The 25,086-nt window shown below is 48.7% G+C and overlaps 1 protein-coding gene across 10 annotated transcripts in view; it reads left to right on the forward strand.

Moving 5' to 3' along the window:
* The first annotated feature begins 776 nt into the window (after positions 1 to 776).
* The window catches only part of CD44 (CD44 molecule (Indian blood group)), an 87,714-nt gene continuing 63,404 nt past the window's right edge, over positions 777 to 25,086 (forward strand). For 2 of the 10 annotated variants that reach the window (XM_044259071.1, XM_044259072.1), the window contains exon 1: positions 777 to 989. In XM_044259071.1, the coding sequence (XP_044115006.1) occupies positions 923 to 989 (67 nt within the window). In that variant the 5' untranslated portion in view covers positions 777 to 922. The remainder of the gene's footprint in view (positions 990 to 25,086) is intronic. The other 8 variants (XM_044259073.1, XM_044259075.1, XM_044259074.1 and 5 more) reach the window with 7 other exon arrangements.

The raw sequence follows: 25,086 nt of genomic DNA on the forward strand, positions 1-25,086 counted from the left end.
GGTAGACAGGTGAATAGGTGGGTGGAAGGACGTTTGGGAAGATGAATGAGTATGGGTGACTGGATGGATGAGTGAGTGGCTGGATGGATCCACGTGCCAGCCTGAGGCTGGAAGATGACATGTGGGTTGGAAGAGGGAAGTAGCAGTCCCTAGACTGGTCCTCCTTTGTTTTCTCTGAGCAGCCCTGATAAAAAGCAAAACTCCACCTGAGCCAGGAGAACTTGGCTTCTCTTTCACTGGGAAGAAGAGGGAGCTCATCCTCTTCCCCTGGGAAGAACCACAAGCTCCGTCCCCTGCTGCCCAACATAAGCACCGGAACTCAGCTTTCCAAGCAGGACCTCCTTGCCATGAGGCCATCTCCCCTCCCAGAATATCCAGCTGGCTGCGAAACCCAGAGACACCACTCCCCAGCCCGATTCCCAGAGAAACTCAGCAGAGAGGAGGGGTCGGAGGCTGAATCCAAGGCGGCTGGGTTTGGGGATCCAGTCAATCCCTTGCGGGTCCTGAGGCCGCCCTCCCGGCGGGCCCGGAGAAGACCCCGGTGCGTCCCGGGGCGCACAGGCACCCCAGCCCTCCCGGCGCCCGCCCAGGCCGCCCGGATTTACGGTCTCCCCGGAGCACGGGGCGGGGGCGGAAGGGCCAGCGCAGGGGAGGGCTGCTACGTCTTTAAACCTCTGTCGGCTGCTTAGTCACAGCCCCCTCGCTTGGGTGTGTCCTGCGCTCGCTCCCTCCTCCCTCTTAGGTCACTCTTTTAGCCCTTGAATAAAAACTGCACCCAACTTCCCAGGCGCCCTCATTGCCCAGCCGGACCCCAGCCCCTGATAGGTTCCGTCTGGCCCGCTCGCCCCGTGTTCCGCCGGCCCCTGCCCAGTGCCCCCGACCCTCCGGCGCCCCGCGCTCGCTCTCTCGGTTCGCTCACACCATGGACAAGTTTTGGGGGCGCTTTGCCTGGGGACTGTGCCTCCTGCAGCTGAGCCTGGCGCAGATCGGTGAGTTCCGCGGGGGGGCAGCGGTAGGGAGTGGCCTGGGCGGCCCGGAGGGACCCGGTAGCCACCTGGCTGAATTGGTCCCGGGGACCGGGGACCGGAGGCAAGTGGGAGGCGGGCCGCGTGGATTTGGTTCCGGAGAGTGGGTCTAGGATTTGCGCTAAGCCGTTGGAGAGTGTGCTGGAGGGAAGCACCGTTGGATTGAAAGGAAAAGAGAAAGAGCGAGGAAAGTTGGCCGGGCAGGCTGCCGGCGCGCGGTTTTGGGTGAGGTCGCTGGTGCCGGAGCACAAGGCAGAAAGTAACTGTACTCCTGGGTGCGCGCAACCGGTGTCTGGACCAACAGGCTCGTGTGCCCACGGGCGCTGGAAGCCTGGCTGGGCTGCGGCCGGGCAGGGCAAAGCTAGGCGGGGCCGGGGCTGTTGGCCAGGTGGCCGTAGAGATGGTGGTGTGAGGACTGATGGCCAGGAGCTTTCCAGAAAGGGGTGCAGGCGCCCTGGAGCTCCCCACTGGGCCTGGGTTCCAACGCTCTTGGAGCTGGCTCCAGTCACTGCCTATCTGGCGCTTGTGGGAACTTGAACCAGCTCTGTGAGGTTCTGGGTTTCCACGAGGTGCCAGCCTGGGGCAGGGAGTGTGAGGAGGAAGGGCAGTGACTGAGCCAGCTACTGGATCCTTGCGAGCCTCCTGCTTCTGCCAATCAGTTAGGGGAAATCCAGACAGTACTGTGGCTCACATTCCCTGCCTGGCAGCCTCAGAGCAGGGAGGGGAGCCTGGGCATCGGGGTCGTGTTAGGGACCCTGGAGCTGGGGCTGCCGTGCCCCATCCAAACAGGGTCTGTATCTTCAGTGGCTTTGGAGTGCAAGATGGCTTGTGGGCTATTCTGGTGAGACTGAACTCCAGGCGTTCTTTCCTTTTGTCTGTATATGTACAGATAATTACATGGCTGATTTGCTTATTGCTAGCAAAATTAATTTTTCTTTTAAGAAGTGCCAGCTGGGTCATTAAGACAGCTCAGCCTATGGTTCATTCTACAGCAAGTCTTTATTAAACCCAGCTCTGGGGGGACCAAGAAAGTAAAGACACAGTCTTACCTGAGTATTTTGGGCTGGGGATGAGTGAGGATTGAAGAGTTAGATTGGTGAAACAGAAGTAGTAATAGTGATGATAATCATACTAATAGAAGAAATGCCAGCTCCGGCCACCGTTTGCTACATGCTTTCAGGGGGCCAGATACCGTGCTGAATCTTCATAAGCGTTAACTTTCTTTATGCTCACGGTGGCCCAAGGAGAAGTGTCCTGTTACTAGCCCTGTTTTACAGGACAGAAATAAAACGAGGCTCAGAGAGGTTAAGTAACTTGTCAGTTTTCACACAGCCAGAAGGATTGGTGCACGTGTGAACCCAGGTCCATGAGCCTGTGCTTAGTGGGAACATGTTAGACTGTATGGATAGTCCAAACATCCTTGGAAGGAGTTTGGGGACAGAGGGCTCAGGTGGATCAGATGCCATTGAGGAGGACTTTAAGGCGAACTGAGCTCCAGCAAGCCCTTGAAAGGCAAAAACGCTCCAGGTGGCAGAGAAGAGAAAAACCGGAGTGCAGGGAGAGCCCTGGCCCGGCCTTCTCTGGGACCTCCAGGGACATCTCTCTGTGTATTACCTTCCAGCGTTTCTTCTGCTTTTTTTCTGAAGATCCTGATTACTGACTCCTTCAGCTGGTCTCCCTGATTCTTCTGAAGGGCCCTGTCCCCAAATATTTGGGGCTGTCCTAACTCTTGAGGTTCTCGCAGAGACCAGAAGCCTCGCTCCCTGCCCCGCATTGTCATGGTCCTTATGGGCGGCATCATTTGGAGGAAGCACGAAAAAGTGCCAGTAGCAATAACTGTCAGAGCTTTGGCTTTCATGAGCTTGTAACGTTGTTTGGAAGGAACTGAGACTTGGAAGGGAGACGTGACTTAACAGCAGCTCGGCTGGGCAGGCAGAGAGGGGAAAGAGGAAGAGGAGCTGGGGTGGGAGTGTGGGCAGTACCTTTGCCCCATTTACCCCCCCCCCCCACAGTGTGGGTGGATTAGTAAGGAGGGACGCCTCCAAAAGAGGAGGAAACTTTGGAAAGGAACAAAGCTTTGGGGAGGAAGAAGGTCTCCATCCTCCATGTCAGAAAGCAAAAAGTATAGAAATGGCCAACACGGGACCCAAAAATTAAGTTGGAGAATAGACACTTTGAACTCGGTGTCATAAGCAGGGGAAAGAAAGTGGCCCCAGGTAGAGGGCAAGGGGGTCGAGCCCTCCCTTATCTCCTCTCCTCCTCTCCTCACTGCTTGGGAATTGCGCCCCTGGTGTTGAGAAAGAGGGGTGCATCTGAGGGCTCTGGAGTTTGGGGGCCCTTCTGCTCCCTTTGGACGGTAGAGACCCCTCTTCCTGGGAGTTAAGGCGTTGGCTGAGTTTTCCCAGGTGCAGAAGCAAGAAATCCATCGTTGCTGAGATTAGCATCAATCAGTTCGGTTGCTCCCCAGATACGCGTTGGACATCTTATTTCTTGCAAAGGCGCAGGGCCAAGTAGGTGTGTCTGAGGCTGGCAGCCAGTAGGAAAAGGTTCCATTTTCTTCCAAATCACCCCACGCAGAAGCAGCACAGGCAGCATGAAATTCTTAACTTATGACAGATCCCCTTCCATTCATTCAAGAAATATTTCTTGACTCATTGTCATAGACTCAGCAATGGGGACTCCAAGGACCATGTAGAAAAATCCTCTTTTTTCCCATGGAGGAAACAGATCCTGAAAAGGAGGGAGGAGTGACTTTTCCTCTTGCAGATGGACTGAGGGCTGGACATTTTCCATCCACGGGTCTCTGAAACACCTGTATCCAGGACAGTGATGAGCCCCAGCCTCTTGTCCCTGCAGTGGGCACAACACTTGTTTTACACCTTAAATGCTATATTAAACATCCACTACATTTTAAAAATTTTACTCTACAACATATCCACTTAGAGCTTAATAGAAGAATAATGATATATATTTCTTACCACAAAGCAGAGTTTCTTCTCGAAGCCTCACGCTGCTAATGCAAAGAAGAATGCTAAGTCCCAAAGAAGTGCCGTTTACTGAGCACCAGCTCTGCACTAGGCACTCAGCCGGGGGATTTGAATAGGTTATTCCGTATAAGCCTCATGACAGTCCTGTATATGTTTAGCACTTTCTTAACCCCATTTTGTAGATCAAGAAACTGAGGCTCAGGGAGGAGGCGTGACTTGCCCAAGGACACACAGCTGGTAAACGGTGGGGATGGGGTTTCCCACTGTCTAACATTAGAGTGTTAGACTCCAATGCTTACGCTCCTTTGATTCATTACTTGGGAAATTGTGTGTGTATGTGATTCTCCTCCCTTCCCTGTCCCGTGTGACCAACTAACGTGAAGCCTGGTGTGAATGGCTTCTCCCCCCTGGCAGGCTCTGTGGACTCTTGGCTGCCCTACCCTGCCCTACCCTGGACTGTTTCTCCCCAGGGTTGGCCACAGCTGTCAAGAGATGCCAACCTAGTTATTTGTTACTAAAATAAGTCAATTGCCTTATCAGAGTTCAGCTGCCCTTCTAGACATGCTCTCATTTGCAGGCTTGGAAAAAAGGGAGAGGCTCTGCTTCTTGTCTAAGAGACAAGTTAGGGCAATTCCCTCCTGCCTGAAAATTAAAGAAGAGCCCCTGCAGAGTTCCTCACCCTAACCCTGTAAGCATTTTAGATGCATTAACCTAGCAAGGCTCTCATCACATGCTCCGCGGAGGCCCCCGGTGTTTAGCAGGTTTTATGTGGCCCAGCGAGGGCAAGACTTAAGGACTCAGGTGGTGGGCTGACATGGTCTTCTACAAGAGTCAAGGATCTTGAACTGAAAGCCGTATGGAACTCGAGGTGACAGGCAGCCACCCAAGTGAGATTTCAGATCTGTCTACGGCTTCTGGGCTGATGGTTCTAAGCTGGGGTTCCCTGACAGAGTAGAGATGGTGGGAGGCAAGCTGGGCTTCCCCAGCAGGGGTCTTGCCTAGGGCTGGGGCAGGGCTGAGGCTGGGCTGGGCTGGGCTGGGGGCTGTCCTGGGACTGGGGCTAGGTTGTGTTGGGCTGGGGCGGGGCCAGGGCTGGATCTGGGTCTGGGTCTTGGCTAGGACTGAGACAGAGGCTGGCGAGTTATATCTCTCCAGCACCTCGATTCAGCCAGCTCCACCCAGAGCCTGAAAAGGAAGTGGCTCTTGTGTAAGGGTGAGCAGAAGCAGGTGGCAGATGCTGTCGGACAAAGCATCGTTCTCAAAGGGGATCTTTTCTGCTTCAGAAAGAAATTCTGGGGGATTGCACAGCAAGAGGCTGATGACTCAATTTCCTTTGTGTCTCTGCTTGACTAGGAAGTACACGAGTGTTCTTTAGAATGATCAGGGTAGCCTGGTGCCTCTTACTTTAAATTCGAACCCCACTCTCCACTCACTTGGCAAGTTGAAATTTTTCTTAAAATATGTCCTCCCCCATGGGCGCCTGGGTGGCTCAGTGGGTTAAGCCTCTGCCTTCAGCTCAGGTCATGATCTCAGGGTCCTGGGATCGAGTCCCGCATCAGGCTCTCTGCTCAGCGGAGAGCCTGCTTCCCCCCCTCTCTCTGCCTGCCTTTCTGCCTACTTGCGATTTCTCTCTCTCTGTGTCAAATAAATAAATAAATAAATAAAATCTTTAAAAAAAAACAAAAAACAAAAACATGTCCTCTCCCAAAGCTGGTCATCCAGGGTATGGGAAGCCAGACCAACCTGACAGAGTTAGGAAGGAGTGTTTTCTAGTCTGTGGTTGTGGAATCTGGCTTGGTATGGATAAAGTGATTGTGTATGCCAAATTTCCCAGGAGAGTCAGGATTTCAAATGTGCAAACACTCTACCATTCATGCATAGTATTTATTTTGTCTAAGGGTCTCTATTTTTCTACCAATAAATGTATGGCTTCGTGTGATTAGGAGTCAAAACCTTTGCAAAGCGTTTTACATAAATGAATTTACAGCTTGACAATGCCTTCTTCAGTTTAGGGTCCGATTAAATTGATATTTGATTCTGAAAACATGGAGAAGTACTGGGGAGAAACATTTCATATGCCTCTGCTCTCCACGTCCTCATCACCCCATATGTGAACTACCAAGACAAGCTACATATTTTGATTCTTGCTGGCTGCGTGTGGGCACACATGCATTGTGGGTGTTGGTATGTGTCTGAGCCCATGCCTTTACCCCTCATGTGGGTATCACTCGCCCCTCCTTAAGCATGTATCAGGTGTCTTCTATGGGCCCCACACTGTGCTGGGTACCACGGGGGCATTAGGTGTATGAGATCGGCACCTCTGGCCAAAAACCTTGTGGTTCTGTGTGTAGAATATGATGCACCCAACTGACAGGCTAATGGCATTGTTGAGCTGACACACGATAAGCAGGGCTGGAGAGATCCATGGAGAGGAGGTGGCAGTAGGGACCAGAGAGGATTTGAATCTACGAAAGAGCGGGACTGAAAGCAGGGCGTGTCTCTCTGTCACCCTGCTGCTTATCTACCCACTGTCGAATACGTTAGTGAACCAGCCCACAGCGTCAACAAACATTTATCCCATCCCTGCTGGCTGTTGCTGCCAGCTGGGCACTGGGGGGGGGGTGGTTCGTGGTCAGAAGATCACCGTCCTCACCCCTGAGTCGCCAGCGCGTGGTGTGGTATGGGGTTTCCTGGGCAATGGCTGGCTGTGGGTCTCTGGCTTCCACATACTAGATTCAGGTCTTGCACTGTCCCCCTCGAGTCATGAAAACCCAGAATGCCTCCAGACATTGTCAAATTGGTGGTGGTGGTGATGGGAAAGTCACCTCGCGTTGAGAAGCTTGGGTCGTAGGATGGCAGCCATTCCAGGAAGCTCACTTCTGACAAGGCAGGATCTGCTTCTCATAGGGCCCCACTGGGCTAAAATTAATTAGACTTGAAGCTGCACAGTAAAATCATGCAGAGGGAGGCCTTTTTCCCTTTGTGGGCCAAGGGATGCTAATGACTTTCTCACTTCTCCGTGGGGGAGAAACCCCAAACCGGACATGCTCTGTCTTATCTATCTTCTGCAGAATGGTGGGAGCCCCCTGACGTCAGGGATCATGTCACATTCATTGTATGCATGTGTGGCCCCAGATCCAGGCATTGGCCCTGGTTACCGGTAACTGTTGAACTCAAGTGAATATCCAGAATCCAGAGTTAACCTGGCCCTCTACACGGATGCACGCTGCTGGACAGCATACGTAACACAGCAGATACGTCTGTGCGTGTATATAACAGTCGGTGATGGCTGTTTTGCTGAGGGCAGGGGTGAGAAGGACGCTGGGCTGGTCAGCTGCCCAGCACAGGGCTCATGTTTGGTCTGCCCAAACAGGGAGGTCACCCGTCTATTTGTGGTTTTGGTGGCTGCTTGCTGTGGCTGGGGACGTCTGTCTCAGGACAGGGTTGCTAGCTTCTTGGGCCAAGAAGGGGGCAGGAGCCACGCAGGATGGTGACACCAACCCCCAAATTTAAGCCTCAAAATAAAACCCTCCCCAGCAGCAGCCCACTTGGAGGTCTGGTTATTTGGGAGATGCTGATCTGAGGTTGGACTCCTTGAACACCCCTCTGATTCTCCTCCTCCCACCATGCCTGCTTCTGGAAGGTGGTGGCAGCTGGGAGAGAAGCAGAAGAGCTTCACAGAAGCATCTCACCTTCTCTGCAGGTCTCCTGCAGCTCAGGAAAGAATACGTCTCCAGGGAAGCCTGTTGTCTGCTGGGGAACCCCACGGGCAACAGCAAACTCTGTCTCCTCTCCCTAGAAGCTTGCCGAGTCTGGAGTTGCCCGTAACTGGGGCAGGTCCTGCCTCCCTAGCCCAGGGATCATCTGCCCGGTGACGCTTGGACACAGGGAGTCAAATGGGGAATGAAGGGACAGGTGTCGCGGGGGAAAAGACCATCCCGAAGCCAGCTCTTCCTGAGTGTGGTGTGCTCCGGCTGCCTGGGTGTGTCCACCCGAGGCAAGTGGCTCTTCTGAGTGCAAGTGGGGGCCGACTGGCCTGGGGGTGGGAGGGGGCTGACTCACTGGGAAGGTGATTTGCAAAACTGAGGCCCCAGAAATCTTCCTCGAGGAAGAGTTTGGAGTTTTGGAGTTGCGGAACCCCAGTGGGGAGATATTATTCACATTTGCTCTGGTGTCTCGGCCAGTGTCCTCCGGAGGTGCCTGTCGGTTCACCTTCCTTCCCCACAACCTTCCTTGACAGTTAGAGAGAGCGCCTGTACCTTGTGCACTTGTTTCTTTGCAGTTGGCTGGACATTTTTGAGGTGACGATCGCCACAATTAGTAACAATAGTGAATCCTTACACAGCGCTAACTCTACACCAGCCTTCTAACCTACACCAGCCTCCTGAGGAGTGGGATTATTTGCCCTGTTTTACATATGAGAATGCTGAGCCATGGGGAATTTGAGTAACTTGTCCAAGGCCACAGAGCTGGTACATGATGGAGCTGGGATTCCAACCTAGGTGATCCGACTACTGGGTCCAAGCTCTTAGGCACTGCCTTCCTGTGCTTCTCTTAGTGTATCAAGCAGTCAGGGCTCCCAGAAACCCCAGTGGTGATGCCTGGTGGTACTCTGGTTGTTTCCATAAACTCCATCCAGGAATCAGGTGTGGGTTAGGTCATAAGGTCCACAGAGCTGGTCTTGCCCTCCCTTTCTCCATATGATGCCAGAGGAAGGGGATGGAATGGCAAATATGAAGGAGAACGAAGTTGTCATGGAAACTTCTCCCCATTCATACTCTGAGTGTCTTGTTCATTCCAATTCCTGGAGAGAAGTTCTGCTCTCTTCTATATGGTGGGAAGTTGGGAGCAGGGAGTAGGATTGAAAAGGATGGTGGATTGAGTTGTTTGTTCATCATCACTTCATTACTTGTCCTCTGGAGAGGTGGAGGTTGCTGATGGGGGATTCTCCACCATCTAGGGCTTTGGCTGGTGAACGGACAAAGCTGGGAAAGGGGTCATTCAAATAGCAAGGATGTGCTTGCCCTCAGTGCAAGGGTCCTTGGCCCCAGGGCCTTCTCTCTACCAGCTAGAATTGATGAGGGAAGAGGGAACTGAGAGATGAGGCCATGAGGAGTCAGGCTACACTCTCTGGAGTAAGGACCTGAGTAAATACTACAAGTGAGCCCTTCTTCCTGAGCCTAGCCTACACCTAAAAGTGGCCTGGCTTCTGTGTGGCCCAGCAGGTGACTTGTGCAAGGGGAGGTGGGGGAGATGGGCAGTGTTTCCTCTGGGTGCTTTGCTTGAGAAATAAGCCACCAAGGAAGTGTGGAGGCAGAGCCCCCTGAGGACATCTGCCTTGTCTGTGTGTGTTTGACCTGGGCTCAGAGACTCATAACAGATTCCTTACCCATTTGAATTTCACTTGAGCAGGTCTGCAGGGCCTTCTAGGACCCACACATCAGTCATGGATCTAGGCAGCATCTTTTACTACTCCTCTCTCAAAGATAACCTGCCGAGGTATTAAGGTGATGACAATAAAGCCCTGTAGGTGTTCGTCATTATGCAAATTGAGATGCTGAGGAGAAATTCACAATGCCTGGCAACCAATACCTGGTCTCCTGCCTCAGGTCTAGAAGGTGGTTTCTGTGCAAGTCCCTGGCCCCAGCCTTCACACAGTCCAGAAGTAGTAAATGAGGATCTCTTATCTGCCCATCACAAAATGTGACGGAAGGAAGCAGAGTCTAGCAGAGCTGTGCACTGTCTTACAGCAGGCGGGAGACCAGGTGAGGTCACTGAGCAAGCCTCCCGAGACCCCAGCTGGTTGCACAGTCATGTTTTCCTGCAAGGAGAAGACAAGTATTCAGGTACTGATCAGAGCACTGGTCACACAGAGGTAGACCAGGGAAGTGATGCTGGCATAGAAATCTCTTATCTGAAGTTCATCTTCTCTATGGATCTTCTGTGGTTGGACAAGTTGTCTTCCCAATGTCAGCCTTAGAGGTCAGGTACATCCCTCCAGTCTTGCCTGAGTGACTTTTATTCGCCTCTATTGTCTTGTTTCTCCCTGATAATTCATAACCCCCCCAGGAGCATATCTCCATCTAAAAAAATTTTTAGATGAAGTTTAAGGGATGCTTCTGAGCTGTGTGTGGCCATCTGTTCTCTTTCACTGGTGAGCAGAGGAGCTCCTTAAGGAAAAGTTCATGCTTTATGTGCATTGTTTACATTTTTGTATTGTGGTAGCCCTCAATTTTCAGTTCCCCAATTATAGTAGATGCTCAATAAATTTTGGATGACTGAATGGGTGAAATTTCTAGATTTGGCAAAGCAATCTTTATCACTTCCTTTGGTGATTTTTATAGATTCTGGCTAATTCTTTTTTGTCCTTTTTTTTTTTTTCTTACTCGTCTATAAAAACCTTTTACTTTTATTTATTCTAGTGTCGCTTTTAGTGATCCTCAAACCTCCTTGAAATTGCTTTTCTCTGCATTCTCCCTAATGTGAGGATCTTTCTTGAAGTTTGACGTGTCAGGCAAGGCAGGGGAAGTTCAGAGCTCATTAGGTTTTGTCCAATAGAACAGGGATCTTGATTTCCTATAAATCTGTCTGCCTCTATGCCCTAGCACTTCCTTCCAAATCTGGTCTCCTGCACAAAAAACCCCAAGCCTCAAAATCATATTCCCAATGACACTTAGAGAAAAGATGTTGTCTTTTGGTCATCTGTTAAAAGAAAAAAAGAGGAAGTTGTTTTTTTCAATGGTTTAAAAACCTCATATTCCAAAGATCACTTGTGGGAAATCAGAGGTTTCTTGTGGTTCCCTGGGAATGAGGAGGTTTGGCTTTGGAGGAGGGCTGTGTAGAAGGAGCAGGGGCTGTGAAAAGAGGCAGACTTGAGGCTGATTTCCCTCTTTTCCACTTCGGAGCTGCGTGAGCTCAGACAGTGCATACGTTAAATGTCTTGAACAATGTTTAGCATGTGGTATCTTGTGCTGAGTGTCTAGCACATAGAGGTGCCTCAAGAATAAAAATGTCTATTACTTATTATATTTTAGTTTGCTGAACAAATCATTTCACCCCTATTTGCCTCCAATTTTCCATGTATAAAACGAGAGGATTGGATTCTAGTTGATCTGTAAAATCTTCCAGACCTCACGTTCTATAAATCCACCACTCTATAGGCCACGAACACCTAAGCCTCATAAAACTTAATGGAAAGAATAACATGACTATAATGCAGGGCCAAAAAAAAAGTGATGCCTGGTTTGTATTAAATGTCAGAGGTGAATTATTAATCCATGCCAGAAACAAGTCTGTTGACTCAGTTGTACTCTAAATCCCAATAGCAGGGAAGCATGACTCTTAGGAACAAGGTGCTTTGTTCAGAGAACTCAACTGAATCCTCTCAACCACCTTGGAATGGGCAGATGCAGAAGCTGGGGCCAGAGAAGTTAGGAACGTGTCTGAGTCACACGGCTAAAACTGCAGGAAACCAGTCCTGAGATTATTTATAGGATCTGAATGCAATACCCTTTTCCTTAAACTGTACATTGGAAGAGACATTGCTTCAAGTGATCAAAAAAGCCAACCTGTTAAGAAAAGATTATGTCCTTTACTCTCAAAGCTCCATGAGTAACTTGGATTGCTCCACTTCCCTTAAGGGAATGCTGCAATATGTTGGTACAAAATGAACCACACTACTCAGCCAAAACAGTGTGTAGAGGGTGAGCTGTAGCATCCTATGGAAAACAACCAGGGTGACCATGAAGGGGGGAAAAAAGCAAATAAGACAAACAAATATATTATTTTATTATTTATGTATTATATACATTACATAATTAATATATAAACTATATAATCGACCCATATTAAATATATTATATAATTAACATATGAAAATATCACATAATTAATATTATATAATTATATAATAAATAGTAATATATAATATGATTAATAATAAATACATAAATATGCATGTATTTATTATAGCTATTATAAACACACACACACACACACACACACACACACACACCCCTACCAAGGCATTGGGCATGACAGACCTTTAAGATGGCAAGTTGCTTCTTCTACTGAGAACCTTCCAGATTCCTGCTAAGATACTTCTTTTTCATAAACCCAGAGCTCTTTTTGTTGAGGAAAAGAAAAAAGGAAGGATGGGAGGGAGAGGGAGAGAGAGAAAAAATAGGAAAAAGGAAGTCCTAAAGATGGCACTACTTAAGAGTTTGCCCAAGTGGGTCAAGGACTAAATGCCCCGCCAGGGTCCTTACCTTCCACCAGTCTCTCAAAATCCTTACTGAGATCACATCCACCCTGGGTGTGCCCCTCTCATATCCGTCTGGGATCCACCAACCAGAAACCGAAATAAAATACCAGATGTGTTCTGTTCCCTTGTCACACGCAATACCCTCCATTATGGCTTGGTCACCGTGCCTCCAGCCCGCCACGCAGACACGGCATTCTAGGACAAAGGACAACCGCGTGCAGCCCACGGAGGTCAGCCCTTCTCCCCTTGGTCACAGGACTGTGGGCCAGATTCGCCCCTTACAGTTTGCCCGCTTCCCCAGTTGTAACACGGTGATCAACTCCCTCATTCAGTTCTCTAAAGAGTGTAGTGTGGCTGGCACGGTGAGAAGTAGTGAGGGAAGAGGAAGATCTAGATTCTGTCCTCAGGGAGTTTATGGTTTGGGGGGAGAACAAGCAGGTGACAGGGCTCCAGGAGATGACGTATCACCGAGCGCCGGAAGGTGAGGAAAGGCGGACAGCTCCGTGAGCCGCAACCCTGTGGGCTTCCTGCAAGGGGCGGGATTTGAGGACGTGGGGGACGAGCACATGGAAATGAAGATGGACAGAGACGGAGAGAGTAGGGAGCAACCTAGGCAAGTGCAGAGCTTGGGCTGGAAGTTTCCAAGGGGCGCAAGGAAGTGTGGCCTGACAGGCTCAGGAGAGGGCGCAGGCTGTCTGAGGAGGAGGCCGAGCTGCGGACGGGTGAGGGATGACATTGGGCGGATTCCAGGCGATCAAGTGTTAGTGGCATGGGCAGCAAGATCCAGTTCTTCTGCCCCAGGGAAGTTCCCACGACACCCTCTTCGGAGGCTGCTGGATGGAGTTCAGAAGTGGGGCAGCTGCTCCCGCCCTCCTTGGGCTAGATCTTGAGCAGCTCTGGCTGGGTGGGAGAGTGGCAATGGAAAAGAACCCCAGGCAAGCCCTGCGGCCCGGTAGCAAATAGATTTCGGCCCACATACCATTTCCCATTGATTGCTAGAGGCTGCCTGGAGGGCTGTGCTAAGAAGCCAAACCTTGGCTCAGCCACAGAGGGTGCTGTGATCCATTAGTGATGTCTGCCACAGCATGGTCTGGAAGACTCCGCTCCTGTGTCACTACAGCAGAGCAGCAGGCTTTTCTGGTTTTCCGTTTGGGTGGCTGCCTGTCACTAGGATGTTAGCCACTCCAATCAAGTGAGCAAGTCATTCTGTAGACTCCACCTCCTTCCAGAAGAGTATAAATTCTGTCTCCCATCCAGAGGAGTTTGGTGGCTTGAGCTTCCAGAATTCCTTTGCACTGTTTTCCTGTCACCCCAAGTGAGGTTAGATGCTGGGAGCCAGGAATCTCCTCTGTTTGAACCAGAGCCAGGCTCCTTGGCAAAGGGCCCCTTCTGCACATCGGCTTCTTCGTCTGCGAACCAAGAAGACAAAAATGACTCCTCACTCATGGGGGTGATAGGAGGAATAACTAGCTAATGGGAGTAAAGCCTTTGAAGATGAAAGGGTTTGCACGTTAATTACAACTTTTATCAGCCCCGGAGCCTCTGCGTTCTCAGCTGCCACTCGGGGCTCTTCGGTGCCTCCCAAGTGCAAACGGCAACAGCATTCCACAGACTGGCCCCTCTGGGTCCAGCTTGTAGCCTGCAAGTCACGTAGGCTGGATTCTAAGCTCAGGCCGGCAAGCCCATCCGGGGACACTCAAGTTTCCCACTAGTCACGCCCAAGAGAGAAAGCCAGCTCACTACCTGGACAGGTAAGATAAGATAGAACCAAGGTATAAACAAAAGGCTCCACCAGGAGTCTACTAGAAATAGCCACCAGGTGAGATTAGGACACTGTGCTCTAATTCCCACCATGTCAAAGCCTAATTGTGTGACCTTGGGCTACTGGCTTTATCTGTCTAACGCTTCAATACACTGTGTGAACCACCTGGGGATAATAATCCCTCTGCCTCCCCGGGACCTCTCCACCTTGGCCTGCTGGTGTGAAAGTGTTTTGTGCTGGTTGGTAGAAGCACGTGGTGTGGAACTACAAGGTCCTATTATTACCGGAGGTAACTTTTGCCTTTATCTCTGTCTCCCGTTGCTGGTTGACCCCAATCGTTGAAATTGTATTCTTCGGAATGTTTACCCATCTCTTCCAAGCTGCCATCCCCTCCTGGGCAGTGCTTATCTAGGAAGACCTGGTATGTGCTCAGGCTTCTAGGTCGTGCCATTGCCTGAGGTGTGCAGATACAGTTGGGTTGGCAGGGGACTGGGGTGCCCTGTCAAGGTGAATCACAGTACCCTCGCTAGGGTAACTCAGTAAAAGCACTGGAGGTAGGGGTAGGAGAGTTTTCAGAGGCTTTGTGGGGGCTTAGAAAGTGCCAGCTGGCCTGGGCCTTTACAGCAGCACCAAAGTGTGGATCCAAGGAGGGAGAAGAGGAGAAAGGGAGAGAGGACCCTCAATGAGAACTTGCCATGGGCTGGTGACTCAAAGCCAAAGACAATGGCATGTCAGAATGAGAAAGGATGTTAGAAACTCTGTAAAGCACATGTTTATTGGACAGGTGAGGGAATGGCAGCTCAAAGACTGCAAGTGACTTGCCCCAGGTCATTGAACTAGTTAAGATCAAAACCCTGGTCTTCCAATGTTCAGTCTAGTACCCTTTCCATTTCGTGCTTTGAGATGATAGAGGGAAGGCATTAAACAACATGAGGCTGGCAAGAAGATTTGGGGGGACAAAGAGAGGAGGCTAAAAGGGTACTGGGTTTTGTGGCACAATGGGAAATAGTGTAGGTGTTTACACGCTGTTACTGTACTTGGACCCGGTTTCCTGTGACATACCATGTATTGCCATATTTGGAGTTCATCTCCATCTTTTTTGACTTAATGAGCGTTTGGAAACCAGAAAGCCCAGTGCAACCCAGCCTGGCCTTTGCCCAACCTCTCCGAGCAGTTCTGTGAGCTGAGTCAATAATTGGTGGTTTTCAAATGATTCATTTGTTCATACACCACATGTGTATTGAAATATAACATGTGCCTTGTGTTCTCCCAGGCACTGGGGACACAGTTTCTACTCATGGAGTAACATGTCTTCCCAGTCTATCTGGGAGGATGGAGAGTAAATAAGTAGCAAGGCCCTTAGTGAATGAGAGCGATGAATGCTGTGATAGGGAAGCCAAGGGTCTTTGAGGCCACATCACGGGGAGACCTCCTTTGATCTGGAGCATCAGGGGAGCCCGGGGGGATGAAGAGCAGGAACTGTGTTTACAGGATGTCCCCAGTTCCTTGGCGGCCCTTGTTGAAATTCTCAACCCCACCAGTGTTCAGGACCAAGAAGCGTTCTGGTGAGTGGGCTCAAAGCCCCTCAGCAACTCCAGCCAAAGCAGCCCCTCTTCTGGCTGCCTCACACTTGGCTCACTGAGGAAGAGAGCAAGAAAAGAAAGTTCTACTCCTCACAATTCTGAAAACAGCTGGTTTATCATGTCTTCCCAGAAATCGTGGTGAAAAGGGAGCCACGGGATTCTCCAAGCTGGCTGAGACATTTAAGTTAATTAATTAATTAATTAGTTAGTTTATTTATTTATTTACTGGATGAGATCTTTGGAAGTACGTGTTGGGAGAGCAAAGGAACCCAAATTCTGGGAAACAAGTAGTGTCATTTGATTCAGAGTTACTTTAAGCCATGGGAAAAAATTCATAATTAGGAATCTTGGCTGTTAAGCCTGGTTGAGGGTCAGATCTCATTGATTTTATTAGAGGTTTCTTGGTCTTTTGGGGACAGCACTTTGTTGATTGGAGCTTGGCCTCCAGGTACGTATGTAGGGAAGATTTGCAGGATGACCTCCAGCAGTCATGCCAGTGTGTCTCTTGGGTCTGGGCAGCAGGAACAGGCAAGAACCCTGGGAAACAGATGTCCAACCATGTGGCTACAAGGGCCTCACTCCTTTATCTCCTTGTTGCTGGGAACTACTTGGAGATGACCGGATGGAGTGTTCCCCATGTAATTACTATCTGTCATGGATTTCTTGGTGTACTCATATCAGTGCACCTGAATATCTGAAAATCTCTGAATAGCTGAATATCTCTGGAAGTAATAGAACAGTGAAACAGAAACCCTCATAAAATGCTATCTCCCCAACAAGAAATATGGAGGTAGGATGATTTTAGGAGCTCATAGATGTTGTCAAAAACCCAGTTTTTTTTCCTAATTTTCCAGTCCACCATGCCCATCACCTTCTTATAGGTTAGCCCTCTTCATAGTCTGACACTAACTCCCAGAGTTCCAAGCATCCTTTGAAAAAAATAATAGTATCCAGCAGCAGAAGGAGGAATGCTTATTTACAAGTGTCTCTTCTAGAAAATTGGAGAAATGGCTTTTCCAGAAGTCCTTAATTGACTTCCCTTTACTTCTCATTGGAAGAATGGGGTCACATTGCATGAAATGCTCATGCAGAGCCAGTCATTGGCTAGGAGACCTTTGACCACAGTCCTTGATTTAGACCAGTTGTGATTCACCCACTGGAGCTGGGAGTTAGGACCTCACACCCCCTGAAGCACAAGTTAGAGATTTTGAACAAAATCAAGATTCAATTAGGAGAACTTTGTTGCACTAATAACAATGTCTGTTACGATGAGTAAGGCCCGGGAGGGTGTCCACCCACCTGGTAGAGTTGTGGTCTGAGACCATACATTGAGTAAAGAAAAAAAGCAAAGCTAAGTTCTTGTGTTCCTAAGCCACACCCTCAGCCTTTTCTTGGGAAGACACACCTACTGGTTAGAGTTCATGTGGGGGACACACTGCATTTGGAGACTTAGATGGACTGCAGCTTACACTCAATCATAAAAGCTGTAACCTTATCCTTTTCTTTCTCCCCCAAAAATCATATCGGGGAGTAATCTTAACACTGTTATAATTTACAAGAGGTAATCAATGGTGTGCATCCTTGAGCACTTTACTATTAGAAACTCGTGACTGCAAGATATCCCAGGACTGCTGGAGCCACACCATGCATGAGGACCACTAGTCTGTTGTGATCCATTTTAAAAGAATGACTATGACCTTGAATGAGTATCTCTTCCTGTAAATTATGAGATGATCACCCCCAAGGGAGATGGTTAGCTTTCCTTTTCTATAACTACACTCCTCGAGTGTTTTAATGTGTGTGAAGTGTTTTCAGCTCCATTTTATAACCTGGCCCTCACATTAACTTCATGGTTAGCATTATTATCCTCCTGTAGAGGAGATAAGTTTAATGACTTTCTGAAGGTCAGATAACTAATTAATGCAGGTTTGGGATTTGAACCCTAATTTCCTACTCCTGGAGCTGATGTCCATGCACCACATGGTGTTGGCTTCCGATGGACCTGAGTTCCTTTCAAGGAGTCTGAAATTGACTCTTGCATTTTACATTAATAATGCTCTTTCATAAGCAGGAATGAAATTGCTATTTCATTCCTAATATAGCTTCTTTGAGTCTGAAGTTCAAGGTCTAACATCTTAACATTTTAATAAGCCCAATAATGAACAGGAGGGCTTTCTGGGACAGTACTTTGCCTCCATGCAGCTGATTCATGAATATAGTGGTATGTATGGGAGGGAAACTTTGGGATTTTGTTTGTTTGTTTTCCATTCTTTTTTTTTCCACGTAAATATCATTAAAGAATTTTATGATGACTGCATCCAGGGAAGAGTTGCTCAAGGGATGTCTAATGTGGACCTCAAGGATATGGTCCTTTCTTACACAGGAAGGGGACCACTTGTTTTTGGTATCTAATGATGAAGGAGCTAGAGGAAATGGATGCTATTAAACCAAATGATTTATGGCTTATTCTGAGGGTGAATTTCCTGACCCTGAGGTTTGCTGATCATGAGACTGGCTGGCTAGTTCCAATCCACCTTTAGTTCTCAGCTGAAATGGCATTTCCTTAAAGAGACATCCCTTGGGGACAGCAAAGACCTTGGAGAAGAGGAGCTTCCCTTTGGACTAATCACTCAGCACCTTGTACTTGTGTTACAACATTTATTGTGTCATGTTGTTGACTTGTTTAATGTCTGTCTTCTTCTCTGGGCCATAACCTCCACTGGAACAGTGACCTTGCCTACCTTGCTCAGTGCCCTGTTTCCTGTGCCTAGCACATGGGGGCTGAATGATACTTTGTTGAATGAATGAAGTTGGGGCTGGAATTCTCTTTTCTGAAGGCCTGTATCCACTTCACTGTTGGGTGGTTTTGTGGGGTTGTGGTTTACCATCATGGATTCAGCTGTAATCTCTAAATTCAACTTAAACAACAACACTGTGTGTCTGTCTATCATCTATATACCTACCTATCTGTGTATCTATCTGTCTACTTACCTACCTATCTGTGCATCTATTTATGTATCTATCACTTATCTATTTATATCTCTATCATCTATCTATCATCTATTGAAATAACTTTCTATTAGAATAAGAGACAAGCGCTTAAAAGCAAAGGAGGGTCATCAAGTAGGTCACATTTCTCATTCTTTCCTACATACTCATTCATGGTACACACCACCCCAATTACCACCCTCTCTCCTTGGCTGGCATCATCCAGTCTTGACCATGATTTCCGGCAAGGGCACCAAAGGGAAGCTGAGTGTGTGGGTTGTCTGGCCACTCAAGGTAGATGTGAAAGACGAAGGAGAAACATTTTCCATTTAGACAGGAAAAATGAAGCAAGGCTTGGGGGAAGCAAGGCTTGGGTCCTCTAGATTCTTCTCTCTGCACTCCCTCTGGGACATATCTGGGGAGGCTCTCTCAAACAAGTGGTACCAGATAAAGCCTGGCCTTCCTAAAGGATTGTTTCTCAGGAATCAGGAAATGGACCCTATTATCTGTTTGAGCTTCCTGTTCTTTATATTGTTTGGGAGGCAAAAGTCAACAACCACGTTTATATTCTGCATTGTTTGCATTGTTAAAAACTGGAAAATTAATTTGGTTTCTTCTCCAAATGAGCTTCCCATACCTTCTGGAAGACATTCAGAAACAGACCTCACTTCACAGGCCAGCAGGAAACATTGTGTCTTAAAGCCAGGTTTCTGACCTGCTTCTAAAGGCTGCCTTTGAGGATGTTTGCTCCAGTTCCCAAGGTTCAGGGCCCGGGGCAAGGGTTGGCTGTCAGGGATGCCCAGGGAGAAGCTGAGTCTGGTGTCCTGCGGCTCAGAAAGCAGTATGGATGCTAGAGGTAGGCCTCCGTTGGAGTCCTACTGCTCATTAATTATGTGGCCTTAACAATTTACATAATGTGTCTAAGCCTCAGTATTCTCATCTTTACAACGGAATAACAATAGCTACTTGTCCAGTGGTGTCAGGACTAAGATGATCATTTGCACAAAGTCTTTGACAGAACCACTGGCATGGAGGGAGCGCTTAGCAGTAATCCTTGTGATCATTGTTAGGATTAGACCTGGAACCCCTCCTCCATGCAGCCCTCACTTCATTCCTGCTGCTACATTTGGGAAATACATCCAGCTGCCTCTGGAAGGTTTTCATTCCATTTCTGGGCAAAACATCGGCCAGGGGACTCACATTGATTTTGGTGAGGAGGGCACCCCAGAGACCTGGCCCCCATGTGCACTGACTGCAACAGCCATGACTGAGTCGATCCAGCCCCATGGGATGTTCCGGGAACCTTGGCTAGTATGGTAGCTGGTGAAAGTGAATGGGGAAATGCACCACAGGTCTGGTCTTGCCTCTCGAAATGATAGCCAGTCTCCCAGGCTGCGTGTCTCAGCAGGATCGGCCTCTTCCTGCCTTAGGTCCTGGGAGCTGGTGGTGGGACCGGAGGAGGAGGGAGTATTTTCCTCCTTCTCAGGTCCAAGCATCTTGCAGGGCTGTTCTCCAGCCTCACAGTAGAGAAGGGCCCTTCGGGGCGGTTTAATGCAGGAGCTTCCTTCTCGTTCTGGAAATTTTGGAGTTTCCCAGAGCCTGTTTCCTCCCTAGAAGCCCAAGCTTGGAATTTCCTGGTTGTGGTTGGGGGTAAAATTCAAATGCATGGAAGGAAAATTCTAGGTGCAAAGAGTGTCTGGCCATCAGTCCCTGGGGGGGGGGGGTAAGAATGGTGGGGGCTTGCTTCTCTCATCTCCAAAAAGACCTTTAATTACCTTTAACTGCTTAATTCTGCTATCCTCTAAAGAAAAGAAGATTTGGCCACTCCCAACCACACCTGAGGAGTGACTAAGGCTCTTGCACCTTTTAATAGGAGTATTTGCATTTTTGTTGGATTCTCATTTTGCTTTTAATTTCATGAGAGTATGGCTGTGGACTGTTGTTCAGGCTGAAACAGAAGATTATAAAAGCACAAATGGTTTTTCTTGGTGTTAGGACATCACAGTTTACAGCCTAGGGATGTCCATGGTACTGGGGAAAGCTGTGGCCAGTCGTCCAAGATTTATATCCCTGTGGGAAAAGTAAAAAGATTGACATTTACTAAGCACCTGTTAGGAGCCAAACCCAAGGCTGCTGCTTCATGCATATTTATTATATAACTCCCACAGACTCCTTTTTGAGGTATATACATAGCAAATAGCCACTGAATAAATGATCGACTGATTTTCATCAGAGCCATTTTATAGGCTGAGAAACTGAGGCTCATCAAAGTGAAGGAACTTGCCTAAGATGGCTCAGCTCTTATGTGGTGGGGCTGGAATTCAGTCCAGAGCTCTCCTCTCCCTTTCAACCTTACACCATGAGCTTCCACTCCGCTTTATGGGGAGTTAATCCTGTTCTTCCATCCCCATAAGTGGAGGTCTTGAAAATTCAAAGCATCTCCTTTTCCTGAGAGTCTGGGTTTTTCTGGCTCCTTGAAAAGGAAGGGCCTTGAAACAATTTAGAACTACTGGGAGCTATCTTCAGGAAAGGAGGTGGTGGGAACTTCCCTCCCTTCCCTCTTGGCGGGGTAGTGGGACCTCCAAGACCACCAAAGCTCGGGGAGTGCCTCGTCTCCCTCTTGCAGAGGTGGGGCTGCTGAGAGTGCCTTGCTTGAGGATTGTCTCACGACTCAAGAATGGTTTGGATTGGCCCTTGACACTGAAATTCACAGTAGGGAGCACTGGGGCTGTTTGTAGTAATTTGGGAGGAGTGTCTCTAAGGAAATCAGTAATTCTGCTGTTTCTTTTAATTGAAACCATTCTTTCCCTCCAGCTTCGATCGGGAAGGCTCTAATCTCTGAGTGCTCAAAGGCATTTATTTGGTGTAATTTGAGAGCAGGATGCTGGTGACACTCTCTTGTGTTGTCTATTGTCTCTTTCTGCGGCCGATGTACCTTGCCTGACACATTACTGTCAGCAGCTCGGTCACACCACTGCTGCCTGGATTCCAGGATGCAGAGACATGGTCCTGCAGGCAAGAAGGAGCCACTCAGGTTCTGGGGGTCGGGGAGGGAGAAGGTCAGGGGAGCGAGTTAGAAAGAAGCATAGACTTATCCTAGAGACGGGACTGGGTTGACTGGGGACCTAGAGGTCATCAGATCCAAACTCTTACTTGTCTGATAAAGAAACTAAGGCCCAGGGAAGTAAAGTAACTTCTCCCAGGACTGACAGTGTATCAGGAAGAAGCCTGGCTCCAGACCCCAGGTCATTGGATTCTTAGCCTAATGCTTCTCCCACTGAAACCAAAGGGACATTTGTCAGACACCACACTGTATATCAGACACTGGGGATACAGAGATGAATTGGGGGTCATCCCAGTGGAACCCACTTCAAGGCAGGCTCCTTCCTAAGATGAAGATTTATAGACAGACTCTCTGTCAGATAGCACACAATTATATAGAGCAAGAGGCATGTCTCTGGAGAATTAGGCTCCTGGTTCCTGATTAACTGGAGGTCCCGAGTGGTTGTCACCAAGGATGCAATGGGTGGTTGACCAGCTAATCAAGAATGAAGCCAGTGGGGCGCCTGGGTAGCTCAGTGGGTTAGGCCGCTGCCTTCAGCTCAGGTCATGATCTTAGGGTCCTGGGATAGAGTCCCGCATCGGGCTCTCTGCTCAGTGGGGGGCCTGCTTCCTCCTCTCTCTCTGCCTACTTGTGATCTCTCTCTGTCAAATAAATAAATAAAATCTTTAAAAAAAAAAAAAAAAAAGAATGAAGCCAGAGTAAGAGGGACCTTATATTAGAACTACCTTATGATTGGATAATATTGACAAGTACCAGGCACATGCTAGGTGTCAATTCCGTTGTAAGTGTTTGGTGCTTTCCCTCATTTAATCCTTAAATCACCCTGAGGTAGGCATTACCTTCACTTCACTAGCAAAGAAACTGAGGTTTAAAGATTAAGAAACTGTGGGGTGCCTCGGTGGCTCAGTCAGTTGAGCGGCTGCCTTTGGTTCAGTTCATGATCCCAGAATTCTGGGCTCATGCATCCCCTTCTGCCAGCTCTGTCCCTAGCTTAGGACCCCAGTGGAACTCTCATCTCAGAAACTAAATCATTCAGTTGCCGGAGACTGGAACTTCCAAGCTTCTCTTGTCTTCCTTCGTAAGCCCAAATCCTAGGGATGTCTCGTGTGGACCCTGGAAGACAAAGATGAATTCCGTATCTAATTTTATCTCTGTGTGTGTGTTGCGGGGGAGGAATTTCCTTTGGCTGCATATCTGATCACACCCAAAGCCCCATAAAAATGAGTAAAATACATCCATAAGTTTATAGAAATGTCAAACCACACAGACTGCCTGACAAAGTGGCCCCACATCACTCTCTATTTTAGAACCCCCTTTTATTTTCTAAGAGGCACTATTAGTACCCCAAATTACTTTATTATTAATCATTTACCCATATACTGTCTGCCTCCCCACATTAAAAGCTAAGGTCTTATGATGGCATGAACCTTGTATGTCTCCCTAGCTCCCAAGGTTCATATCGGGTATGTAACACTTGTACCTTCTAGAAGGTGTTTTGAATTCATGCCTTGCACCATGCCCTGGGGATACTAATGGTGATTTGGAAGGCCAAGATCTCATAGGAAGAGGCTCAGTTATCCTCCCCCTGAACATGAAGTGGTAGGATTTTGGTCCAAACCCCGTGGCTTGAGTCAGATTTAAAAGCTTGTCAGCAATAAGTTCTCTGGAGCCTGGCATTCAAGACTGGCATCTGTGGTTACAGATGAGATTTCATAGACGGAAAGCCCAGGAAGAGGTGTGAATTACAAGCTATTAGCTCACGGGGCAATTGCAACTATACCGATCCTGGAAATCTGTTTGGCCCAGATTTTTAAAAATATCCTACCATCCAGCCTCTCCCTCCATAGGGCTTCTGCTCTGTGACATTTGTGTTACTCTTAAAAGCATGTGAAGAATTAACAGGAATGGGATTCTTGGACTGGGAAGGAGAGCCTGCCTCTTGTGCGTGCATCCCAACAATGCCCACAGCTTCTCACTTTAGCACCTGAGAGGGAGACAGAGCCAGTGGGAATGAGAGGAGAGAGAGAGAGAGTTACTAAAATGGTTAGGTTAAAGTCTAGCAGTCGAAGGGGTGTGTGAACTGTCATGGCAAGAGTGGTGGTAATGACCTACCCTCACGGCCAGGTGGAAAGCCAGGCCACTCATCAAGCCTATCTTGGTCCTGGGGTGGTCAGCTCTGTTTAGGACACGGGCTCCCTAAGTCCCAGGGCAGGGTCAATTTTTCTGTGAAATCCTCCCCAGCTCATTTGGTCCGTGAGTTACCCCCTTTGGAGGAGCCAGTAGTAGGAACCCCCATCCGCCCGCTCTGTCTTCCTGGTACTAACAAATATGAGCCCAGTGGCCTGCAAACTCTCCGGCGAGGGGTGTTAACTGGAAACCGGCCTGGAAGCTCCTCGAGTTAAGCAGTGCGGTGGCAAAGAGACGAGGGGCCGGGCTGCTGAATCTGCTGCCCATACAAACGTTTCCCAACCACACCCTACAGCACACTTGCGTTTCAGGCCCCCATTGTGGCCCAAGAAGACTGACTCATGTCAAAGACCAGGTGTCATCCCCGGGCTTGACTCCTGCCCCTGCCACTCAGGTGGGTCAGTTGTGCTCTGAATCTCACTTATTTTGTCTGCAAAATGGGGATGATAATTTGACTTCTTGAAGATGCTCTGGGGGGGTCACAGGTATAAAGTCTCTTATGGCTCCTGGACTAAGGTGTGACTCAGACTAACAGCTCTGTAAACTCCAGAACCTGTCCTTTAACACTTGTGAAAGATGCTCAAAGAGGTAGGCCAGAGGAAATAAAATCCAAGTTGGAGAGGCACCAGCCTGTGTGGTGAGGTTGGGTTCCCAGGGGACTGGTGGCCATCTTATTCCCCTCTATCTGAATGGCGCTCTCTTGAAGGACAACAGTTCACCTTCATGTCTGACTAGAAATCTTGTGGAGTACACTGTAGACCAATCCCATCCTTGTAAAATAGCACCGGAAAATCAGACTGTGCTGTCTTCTCGCTTCGGGGGGAGGGGATGGGGGTGGCTTGGGACAATCTTTGCCAAACTTTAAAAAGCAAGGTAATTTTATTCTTGAGACTGAGGGGGAAAAAATACAAAAATAGTCATACTAAGCCTATATCACTTGTAAAGCATTTTGACACAATTGCGTTTCACTTGGGCTGCAGCCTTTGAGCTGTGAGCCTGTGCTAATTACTTAGCGCTCCGACTCTGTGTTTCCATAGCTATCACGAGGAGTGACTAACCCTCTTAGGGCTCCAAATGCTTTGGAGCCGCTGGCACATTGCTGGCCTTACCGATTGGTTATCATTGCTATGAGTGGTTTCCAGAGAATTCCAGAGTGAGCCTCCCAGAGCGTTGTGGAGGGCGTCAGGGCCACTGGTAGGGTGGCAGGGGGGCTGGGCAAGAATAAGC

The sequence above is a fragment of the Neovison vison genome, chromosome 7 (assembly GCF_020171115.1).
Source record: "Neovison vison isolate M4711 chromosome 7, ASM_NN_V1, whole genome shotgun sequence".
NCBI classification, from domain to species: domain Eukaryota; kingdom Metazoa; phylum Chordata; class Mammalia; order Carnivora; family Mustelidae; genus Neogale; species Neogale vison.